The 10961-nt window shown below is 49.2% G+C and overlaps 1 protein-coding gene across 1 annotated transcript in view; it reads right to left on the bottom strand.

The window, feature by feature from the left end:
• Nucleotides 1-10961, bottom strand: part of LOC106885313 (sodium- and chloride-dependent betaine transporter-like) — a 40999-nt gene that overhangs the window by 8358 nt on the left and 21680 nt on the right. The window contains exons 8-12 of the mRNA XM_014937407.1: nucleotides 9100-9203; nucleotides 7548-7672; nucleotides 7156-7268; nucleotides 6602-6739; nucleotides 5108-5210 (exon numbers count right to left, since the gene is read on the bottom strand). Of these exons, the coding sequence (XP_014792893.1) occupies nucleotides 5108-5210; nucleotides 6602-6739; nucleotides 7156-7268; nucleotides 7548-7672; nucleotides 9100-9203 (583 nt within the window). The remainder of the gene's footprint in view (nucleotides 1-5107; nucleotides 5211-6601; nucleotides 6740-7155; nucleotides 7269-7547; nucleotides 7673-9099; nucleotides 9204-10961) is intronic.

The raw sequence follows: 10961 nt of genomic DNA, 5'->3' as shown, positions 1-10961 counted from the left end.
GCAGGTTCTTTGAACACCTCATGGTTCCCGTCTTGAGTTGGCAAGTTAACAAGTAGCCTCAAGCAAAGACAACAAGCTGTGGCATATCAAGGGACATAGCCTTGTGTGGGAGCCCAGCCTACACCAGAGAACAGAACCCTAGATTTCCAAGCTGTAAATATCATGAGCCTTCAGATAGCATTTCCAAAAATACACTGGGGATGAAAGGGAGATGGTATAAAAAAATATTTTACCAAAAAGCCAAAATCTGGGGGGGGGGGAAGAGAGAGAGAGAAAAAATATGTGACTCGCAGTTACATTGTTTCCACAGAAACACTGTGATGTCAGATATATGATGGATAAATTAGCTCATAATACGGCTTTGTGGAAGCCAAAGTTTCACTGCCAATTTGGACCTAGGATCTAGTGGAAGAGGCATAGCGATTAAAGAAACACAAAGATGTCAAACAAAAAGAATGACACAATATACATCCAGCCTCCACCAAGAAAATTACCCCAAACTTACATTGCTAGTTATGGCGTGTTATCTGTCCTTATCCCTATTCTCTGTACTACAACCATCAGGTCCTGCATGTCCACAGCCACTGTGGCAGTTAGTAGGTGATGCAAAGAACCACAACGGGGACTGACATGAACGTCCTCACAGAGTATATGAACAGGAGGTTTCACATGCTCTACGGTTCGCAAGCAGATGAAAAAGTAATCAAGCTTAAGAAGTCATCAGTTCAATCACTCAGCATTGGCTTTTTGAGCAAATTAGAAGCTGGAGGATGTGTGCAGTCCCCCTTCCTTCCCAGCACCACGTTAGAAGGATTAGATCAAGCTCCTGCAGAGAAAACCATGTAGATTTCCCCAGTGAGATTTTTCTTGGAATAAACAAAGATGTCTGCTGTTATCACCAACATCCCAAGACGAGGAAGAGTGGTATGCAGGCAAAGGGCAGTTATGCATCTGTGCTGGACCCACTTCTCTTGTACTGACCAACCCCATATGCCTTCAAAGCTGCTGCACGCTTTTCTGACAAATCATTTAATTTCACTGCATAACTTCATGGGAATAAATTTCCCATGAACACAACTAGAGATTTGCTTACATCCTTATGTCTTGTCCTTGTGGGGCCCTTCTTGTTTTACATAGCTTATAACAACTGCAAGCGATACTCAAACTGAAAGGGATAAAGATTTGATTTTTATTTTTGCAATATCCAGAAACAGTGAGTTTCACAGATCTGCTTGCTTGGAATCTATGAAAAGGCCCTCCCTTTTAAATCTTTTCTCCCAAGATGCATTTAATTGCATCCACCTATGCCAGATTTCATCCACAGGATTTCATTAGGTGGTGACCCCAGCTCCATGCTGGGGGTGGGATCCGCTCCCTCCCTGTCTCAGACCTGCAGCACCAACACCTGCACCAAACCTGTGCTGTGGCACTGCAACAACTGCACACCCCTCGGGTACCAGCTGCACAGAGCAGACCCCTTATGGCCCATAAATAAGCGTGTAATATTGCCTATAGCTGGTGCATCCAAGAGGATAAAGCACATGCAGCTGGATCAAGCCCTGGAGGCAGGATCCAGGCAGAAGGAGGGTGCTGCTCCTGGTAGCCATGCTGCACGTGAGCAAGAGAGTGAGAGATTCATACCAGCACAACATGGGTTCACCCTAGGGCCATCCACAGGTACCCGCTGGCATCAGTTTGCTTTAGCTTTGTAAACAGTACTAATGGTTTCAGCCCCGGCTCTCCTGCCGCGATGAAGGCACTCGCTTTCTCCTGGAATAGATAATCCTAATGGGCATGCTGTGACTGCCTGGAAAATATCCTCCCCTCAGCACATTTCGGTGGCACGGAATTGTCAGAGTTGGAAGGGACCTCTAGAGATCATCCAGTCCAACTCCCCTGCTAAAGCAAGGTTGCCCAGAGCACAGCACTCAGGGCTGCATCCTTGAAGATCTCCAGAGAAGGGGACTCCACGGCCTCCCTGGGCAGCCTGTTCCAGGGCTCTGCCACCCTCACCGGAAAGAGGTTCTTCCTCATATTTGAGTGGAACTTCCTACGTTCCAGCTTGTGCCCGTTGCCCCTCGTCCCGTCACTGGGAACCACTGAAAAGATTCCAGCTCCATCATCCTTCAACCCACCCTTTAGGTACTTGTAAACGTAGATAAGGTCTCCCTTCAGACTTCTCAAGGCTAAAGAGCCCCATATCTTTGAGCCTTTCTTTGTAAGGGAGGTGCTCCAATCCCTTAATCATCTTTGTAGCCCTACGCTGGACTCTCTCCAGCAGTTCCCTGTCCCTCTTGAACTGGGGAGCCCAGAACTGGACTCAGTATTCCAGAAGTGGCCTCACCAGTGCAGAGTAGAGGGGAAGAATGACCTCCCTGAGCCTCCCATGGCACCATGTTGTGAATCCCAAGTGCTCAAAACCTGTGCCCGCTTAGATGGGGGCTGCCTGTCCTACAGTGGAAGGGAGAGAGGAGAAGGGGGGAAAAAAAGCAATGGAAAACCCTCCGGTGATGCCCTCGAGGGAATGTGATCAGCAGGTCTGAGGCTGGGAGATCCTTCCACAGGCAGAGAGCAGTATGTGAGGAAATCCTCAGATCTTTGTGAGAGCAGCTGCCTGGCAGCAGAGGGAAGCTGCCAAGTGGTGGGCGGTTGGCGTATGTGCTGGGAGAGGGGAAACTCAGAACGCATATTTGTGTTAGCAAAAATGCTGTAATTCTTCACAGTGTAAGCAAGAGGCTCAGCCCTGCCAATTATGAGACTGGGGAAAAAAAAAAAAAAACCACCAACATTAACTGGCACCAGGCACTTTTTTTTCCACTAAGGTGCCTCACCTTGGCCCTCTGACTACATTTTGGCCCAATTAATGCAAAACAGAACATCAAGAGGGTAAAATTCTGCTGTTTGGACTGGGGCAAATGAACACGGCAGTGAGGGGAAGTGCCACTTCTCAGTCCCAAGCTTCTCCATCTCACTTCCATGCTGCTGGGAGACCTCTCCTGCTACTCACTGTCTGCCATTGCTCCTCTCCCTGGCAAAAGGCATGTTGACTGTGTGACCCTAAAAACAGCAGGGGGGGCTCCATACATTGGAGCATAATTCAGTTTAATGTAACCCAGCATGGTGATGGCTAAGCCCTGTCACAGATGGATGGGAATCTCCATCCCCCTGTAAATCTAACAGGGACTGGGTGGAAGAAGACTCTAAATTAAAATCTGGCCAGGGTCTAGTATTGCAAGTTCTCGGGTGAGCTTCCCTTGTAGACATCTCTCTTACATTTCTACTTCTCTTGCCTTCCCTGGAGGTTAAGGCCATGCAGCTGGACCTGCTACCATTTCAGTAAGACAGGGGTCCATCCAGACTAGCAATTGGCTCTTGCTGTACTTAAAACATTTGGAGAAACTGATAACCCCTTCATCAGCAGCTGCACTACAGCTGATGCAACCCCTGTAAAACTGTAAGTACCAAAGAGAGCACACAGGGAATGGCAGATCACTGTCTCTTCTAAAATAAGACAAAGGTGGCACCAAATGAAATTTGCAGGTGGCAGATTCAAAATAGGGAAAAGAGTGTGACTCCTCACGCAACATCTGACCAAGCCATGAATCTCCTTGTTGCAGCATTTTGTGGATGATAAATGCTTACCTGACTAAACCAGAAAAATTAAGAGAAGATAAAGAAATAGATTTGACTTTTGGCTCTGGAAATCCCTGGGAAACAAGCTGAGTGTGGCATCTGGCTCTGGGACCCCCAGCACAAGAAAGATGTGGACCTGTTAGAGTGAGTCCAGAGAAGGGTCATGAAAACAATCAGAGGACTGGAACACCTCTTCGATGAAGACAGGCTGAGAGAGTTGGCATTGTTCAGCCTGGAGAAGATAAAGCTTCAGGGAGACCTTGTTGCAGTCTTCCAAAATATAAAGGGGGCTTGTAAGAAAGACAGAGACTTTTTACTGTGGCTCCGGAACAGATTGCCCAGAGAAGCTGTAGATGCCCCATCCCTGGAAATGTTCAAGGCCAGGTTGGACGGGGCTTTGAGCAACCTGATCTAATGAAAGATGTCCCTGCCCATGTCGGGGGTTGGACTAGATGACCTTTAAAGGTCCCTTCTAGACTAAACCATTCTGTGGTTCTATAATAAGTTGTTAGAAGCTGAAAGAATATTCACGGAAATTATCATCGCTCATTTTTCTGCTATTATACTCCTTCCTGAACATTCATTCTCGGCCATTGAAAGAAACAACAATCTTTTCCTTTGGTTAGGATGGCCATGCTGCTTGGCCTAGCTAGGAGACAGCAGACATATGACTGTGGGACATTGAGGGTCTGGCCTAAGCCGGGATCTACTATAGCTTTGCATGATCCTTACAGGCACTAAGTTCCTCTAGCTCAAAGCAGCTAAGGAGAGAGAGCAGTGCCCTGCATCACACACAACTAGACCCCCTGCCCGAAAAGCACCAGCCTCAACACGAGCTTCAGGGAGATGAACTGCAGCCTGTGTGCTCAGGCACCGTTCAGCAGGGAAGAGATCTCCCGTAGGACATCACAGGATACTCTTCTTACTGCACAGACTAACAAGCAGTTGGTTTCCTTCTGACAGTTCACGGAGCTCAGTTTAATCCTACTCCCAAGTAGTTTAGTTACAGACTTCACTGAGAGCCAAAGCAGTCCTTCCCATTCCTTTTAAGAGTGCCACCACGGCCCGTGCAAACAGGAAGGATTGCAGGAGTAACACACGGCAAGTCTGCATCCCAGCATTTTGTGTTAAATTAACTGGCAGGAGTAAACTAAAGGCACAAAGTAAGCAGACAGTAACAGAGACTAAAGAACAGCAGTCACTCCTCTCTAGCTGATTTTCTACTTCAAAGGACAGATGGGAAGAACAGCAAGGTAGTTCAATATAAGGAACCTTCAGAGAGGAAAAAAGCATTCCTGCTCTAAATGTGGAGCAATTAAGAAATGTTGTGAGGAAACACAGTGGAAACCAAACAAGAAAGCGGGTAATTACAGCATTCCTTTGCCCCCTAAGGATCTTTTCTATCCACTCCCACTTCTCAACACCCCATCCTTGCCTTGAGAAACAGCAACACAGGTTTTTCTCCTCCACTTACCATACACCCATCCTACACAGATGACTTCAAAAATGGCCAGGAAGAGCAGGCATGTGCCACTGGCAGCATAGTAGTCAAAGAGCTGGAAGATGTACATCCCACCCTGTTGAAGTAGAGAAGAGAGAATCATGGTAGGACTATTCCATGTGAGGGAAAAATGACTGAGGCAAGCGGAAGAATAGGAGCAGAAATGTTTCCCCTAGAGCAAGTGGGAGAAGGAGAAGAGCCTCCTCTTGGGGCTCCAGGTACTCAGACCTGGAGGCAGGAGAGCTTTTCACACCCATTTTATGATACTGCTGGACTAGGCTGGTTTCTGTGTCCACAGGATCAGAAGCCAGGGCGATTGCTTGTTTTAAATGAGTTAGTAAGTTTCCAGGCTCATTTCAAAACACCATGTAGCAGTGCAGAACTTTGCACCCAAGACATTGGGATCCTGAGGATCAGGGCATCCAGGTACTTAATTTTTGCTGCATCCATCTTTACATATTGCTCAAGGTCCATGTGCCTTCCCTACTGCCTCTGCCTTTGAGCTGAGTCCTGCATAATTGCCATCAGCTACCTCTACAGGTCAGGGGATGGCTCTGCTCTTGTACTTCTATGTGTTTTCTCAAAGAGAAAGCTTCTCCAATACAAGTCAAGCAGATGCTTTCAAATAATGCTGAAAGGCTCTAGAGTCACTGCCAGAGTAGCAGAGCAGTTAGCCCTTCATCCCACCATGTATGAGGTGACAATTTGCAACGATGAGGGTAGATGCCTCCGTGCAAGGGGGCATGCAAAAGCCATAGGAACCCTTAAAACAGTTTTACTCAAAACTCTCTCAGTCGCAGTGGGAGCTTCCCAGGATCATTCAGCAGCACCTAAGAGATTTAGCAGGACTTAGCTGTCACTACACAGCACATGGAGGCAACACAGAGGAGTTCTAAGACCCCTGCCCAAACGTGCAGTAGGCATGCACAGGGCAGCACAGCACACCACTGCACAGGGAAAGGTGTTCTTGGCTATTAGCTGCAAAGCAGGGCAAACACTGTGCATGCAGCATCGCACTGACACAGCTCCTCTGCTTTTGGTCCTGTGGATCACAGGCTCCCCACTTGGTCAGGCAGGGTTATTGTTGCAGCCATTACCCCCACCCTTCCCTCCCACTGCTCTGCTTCTTGTGGAAAGCAACCAATAAATGGTTGCTGCCCTCAAAAGAGCTTCTGCTTGTGCTGCTCCGCTTGTTTTAGCCACCAGACCTGGTATTTGCACGCAGCTGTATGTCAGGTGGCCTCTCTGGACTGTGGGACCGTCTCTCTGGAAGGCTCAGTTATGCAGCAAGTACAACAGCATCATGCAGGGTAAAAGCAGCACCAGCTGTGACAGACACCAGCTAATGCATTAGAAATGAAGGATAATTAACAGCGTCAAAGATGAGCTTGCTGTCTCTACCCACTCCTCCGGAGCAATCTAGCAGGTTTATGGTGCCTGACTGTACCCCAGCTACTCCTTTCTTACCTCAGTGACCAGCAGTAAGCCCAGCAGGTAGCATATGACTGCAATGGCCAGGATCAGCAGCTCCCGACGACCCTTCTTTCGAAACACTCCCGGGAACAAGTCAATAAGAGCTGTCACCATGCTTTCCACACAGACGAACTGTAGAAGAAGACAGCTTAGAAAAAATCAGTGTCTCCCCTTCCCCAAGCATACATTCCCTCTCACTGTCCTTTTTCCCTCTAGTCACTCAAATCCTTATTTTTTTGTTTTCTCTTTCTGTCTGTCTCGATTCCACCAAGGGCCAGCTGCAACTGCAAGGGACCCAAACACAGCTCAGTATGTCACTGAGGTCTCTGGAGCTGCAGACCGAAGGGGTTGAAAGTACAGCCCCGTGCTGGGCAGGTGAACTGTGAGACATACAGGGAACTGCCTCAAACCCAACAGAGCATTCTGCTGCACAACAGGAACTACCAATGGATGGCATAAGACTGTGACTCTTGAGCACAAGCCTTGTGGAGAGCTCAGGGTAGGGACAGGCACCTGGGCATTAGATGAAAGGGGGGCGTTTGCTGTACCTGGCTGTCCAGTCCCAAGAAGATCAGCATGAGGAAGAAGAGGCAGGACCAGAGCTGAGACACAGGCATCATCGTTACTGCTGTTGGATATGCTATGAAAGCCAGGCCAGGACCTGCCAAGAGACCACAGGATGATCATGTGTGCCCTCCACACCACTGCCTGCCACTACCACCCTGCAGTGTGGAGTGAGCTTCAAAGCTCCTCTCACCATGGCTCCTTGCCCACGCAGGGCTGAAAGCTGCGTCCAGGAGCATTTGTCCTGCAGACCTTCCTGCAGACACCCATAGTGATAGAGGATGTACAAAACATCCTGGGCTTCACTTCAGAAAAGACCCCTGCCCTTCAGCCTTTCTGTTTTGCCTTGGCTCTGAAGCCTCCCAGAAAAACCTACCTGATTCAGCCACTTCTGCAATGGGCACACCCTGCTCTCGAGCCATGAAGCCCAGCACAGAGAAAATGGCAAAGCCAGCAACGAAGCTGGTGGCACTGTTCAGGAAGCAGAGCATGATGCAATCCCTGCAGAGGGGAGACCAGAGAGATGTCGGTGTTTCCAGCTGCAGAACGGGTCCACTTGAGATCACGTCTGTACTCAGCTTCCCCAGTCAGACAGCAAGGACCAAGGAACAGCACTGTTGCTTTTGAACTTCCTCAGAAACAAAAAGCTCAGAACAGAGGCAAAAATCAGCCTACCTACTTTGTTCCCCGCTGTTCAAGAGTTACAGCACTATACATGGCACAGAGAGAGACACAGGGCACCACCAGTGGCTTGTCAATAGGATGCCACGATGATATATGTAGGGAGATGGCAACAAAAGAAGCTGACAGGAGTCAATAGAATAAGAAAAACAACAGGCAAAATGAGAAAAACCGCAAATTAGAAAAGGGATGAGGTTGCAAAAGTAGTTATAGTCAAGAAAGAGCAGCATCTGGAAGCATTGAACGTGTACAGGTTCAGCAAGTCTGGTAAAGAAGGACTAATAGGACACCAGAATGAACTGGCTGGGCTGGAAACCCCACATCCCGGGATCCTGCCTGGGCAGCTGCCAGAGCTGACCCACAGCATCAGCTGCTATGGGGCAGTGTGGACACCCAGCACATTTGGACCACCCAGAGCTAAGCTGTCAGTCCAAGGCACCTAAGGCATTAGAGAAAGGCATGAGCACACAGCTCCATTGGTGACAGATATATTTCAGGAGAGCCAGGGGAAAGTATTAATTGCCTGACCAACAGCCATGGCAGCACCTATTTGAGAACCGAAGAGGAGAGATGATTGATGTCTCCAGAGTACCATTACATTTTCCCATCCATGCCAGAGCAATACATGAAGGAATAACGAGGCCCCTGCTCCTCGTAGCTCTGTGGAAGGTGTCAGAAATGGTCCTGATGGCTTCACTGAGCTCCATGTCAGGCCATGGATAAAATAGATCTGTAATCCAAGGGCAAGGAGGAGGCCAGACAGACTTGATTAATCTCCTTGATAGGATCAAAGTGCCGCTGGCAGTACATTACCCTGATGGCAGTAAAGCAGTGGAGACAGGAGGCCCAACCATCATCTTTGCACCATCTTCCCTGCCTAGCAAGTGACAGCAGAGCTGGCCATGCCACCCCTGCTCACCCACCCTGTCAAAATAGCCTGTGGTGTCTCCACAGTGGCTGGAGACACTCGATTTTCAGCTTTCCTCCTCCTCCAGTCTCCCCCTTTCCCCAGCTGACTCATGCAGGGGAGCAGTACCAAAGCCATTTTCTGGCTCTCCCGTGTTCTCTCAGCCACTCTGCCCCACACTGAGTCCTCGGAAGGATTCCACACTCTGAGCAGCTCGTTAGTCAGAGCAGCACGACCCAAGGTCTCCCCTGGGGACACAGCCTGCCTCTGATGCAGCTCTGTGCTGTTTGTCTCCAAGCAAATTTCCAGAAGGATGCAAAGGAGTCCAGGCTCCTCTTACCTGTAGCAGTTGTTGGTGTATTTGTTGTAGCTGCCCAGAGCAGTCAGGCACCCCTGGCAAATGGCATAAGAGAAGAAGATCTGAGTGCCTGCGTCCATCCAGACCTGGAACAGAGAAGGTCAGTGGTCTCCAGACCTGGCAACAAAATAAACAAATGGCTGTTCCCTGTCTAGCAACAGGCCCTTGCATGACAGAGAGGGGCTCAGTGAATGTAGAAACTGGGATACCTCTCCAGGAAAACTAAGCTATAGGATGGAAATTCCTGTAGGAAAAGGCTTCTGAGGGGACTGTGTTTTCATACACAACTCAAAGCAACATGGGGCATACCACTGCCCCCATCCTGCACCTTTGCTTTCTAGATGGAGACAGCTTCTCTGATAGCATGGCTCCAGCTGAAGTTGGCACTGCAGGTGTCTGTGGTCTCGACGTGGCCCACAGTTCAGAGAGCCACTGGTGAGTCGTCCCAGGAGAGGGCCAGTGAGTCCTTTGCATGATCGATGTACTCTCCCCCTCCAAATCTGGCTCTCAACATCTCTGATGCCACAGTGCAGGGTTGAAAGGGGGCTGAGAGACATCACACCCATGGGCCCCTTTGCTCTAGCATTTCAAGGGAAAATCTGCGTGGACTTGTTCACCACCACTCCAGACCCCCACGGAGGAGTCCCTTGTTCACTCCATGTGTTGTGGGCTGAACTGCAGCACCACTCTCACACCCTCCTGGGGAAAGCCCTGAGCCGTAAGACAGCAGGCAGGCAGGAAAACAGCCCACCTTTCTGCTTGGCTGTGTGTTCCCTCTCACTCTCTTGTTCCTCCAAGCAGCCCCCAGCTGCAAACATCCAGGCAGCTGCGATTTGGCAGCCTTCAAAAAATCCCAGGCCAGGCACTGCTGCTTAAATTCACGTGGATCTCTCACAGATAGGCACGTCCACGGGAGCCTTTGGGGCACAGGCACACGTCTCACTTTACACCAAAGCCCCACATTCTGCCTAAACTCCCTCTCTTGCTCCTGCTATGCTGGGTTGCAGCAGCCTGGAAAGACCATGTCAGCTTTAGTTAGGCTGTGAAAGATAGGGAAGTTTTCAGTGAATAAGCTCTGACCATGAATAAAACACACTCAACCCCAGTCACCCCCCCTGCTACTTATTTGGATATTAAAATGCCATTTACGTTCAGCTGTCTCTTTAGGTTCAGCACACCACAGATTTTGTATTGACAACACATAATTGCATCTGAAAGCCATTTGGGGGAAGACAGTGTGTTTGGCAGCTGGCTTGGGAGCGGTTGGGGCTTTGGCCATCTGGGAAGATGTGGGAGGTAAGCTGAGACTGCGGGCTAAGCATATTGCTTGGCTGCCTCCACACAAAAAAAAAAAGATTCAGCGCTGGAACAATTAGCGGCAGTGTCATTTAAATACTCTTTGAGGGGGGTTTCATTAGCACCTCCCTGGGATGAAGGAGGCAGCCCGCACAGCCTTGTGGAGCACACGTGGGGAAGGGGAGCAACCTGCTGTTAGAGAAAGGTGCCAGAGCAGACACCCCGGGGGAATCCACTGAAGGAGGGTGTCCTGCTGCCTGCCCTGTGCAGCTCCCTAAGGGTGCTGCCCACCTCCTGCCATCTTAAAATCATAGAATCATCTAGGTTGGAAGGGACCTTCAAGATCATTTAGTCCAACCATCAACCTAACTCTGACAAAAAAAATCACTATACCATGTCCCCCAGCACCATGTCAACCCGTCTTTTACCTGCAGGGATGGTGCTTCAACCACTTCCCCAGGCAGCCCATTCCAAGGCTTGATAACCCTTTCAGTATAAAAATTTTTCCTAATATCCAACCTGAACCTCCCCTGGCACAACTTGAGGCT

Source organism: Calidris pugnax, unplaced genomic scaffold, assembly GCF_001431845.1.
Source record: "Calidris pugnax isolate Ruff unplaced genomic scaffold, ASM143184v1 scaffold1, whole genome shotgun sequence".
NCBI lineage: Eukaryota > Metazoa > Chordata > Aves > Charadriiformes > Scolopacidae > Calidris > Calidris pugnax.
The sequence above is the reverse complement of the archived record's forward strand: the minus strand, read 5'-3'. Positions and strand labels throughout refer to the sequence as shown.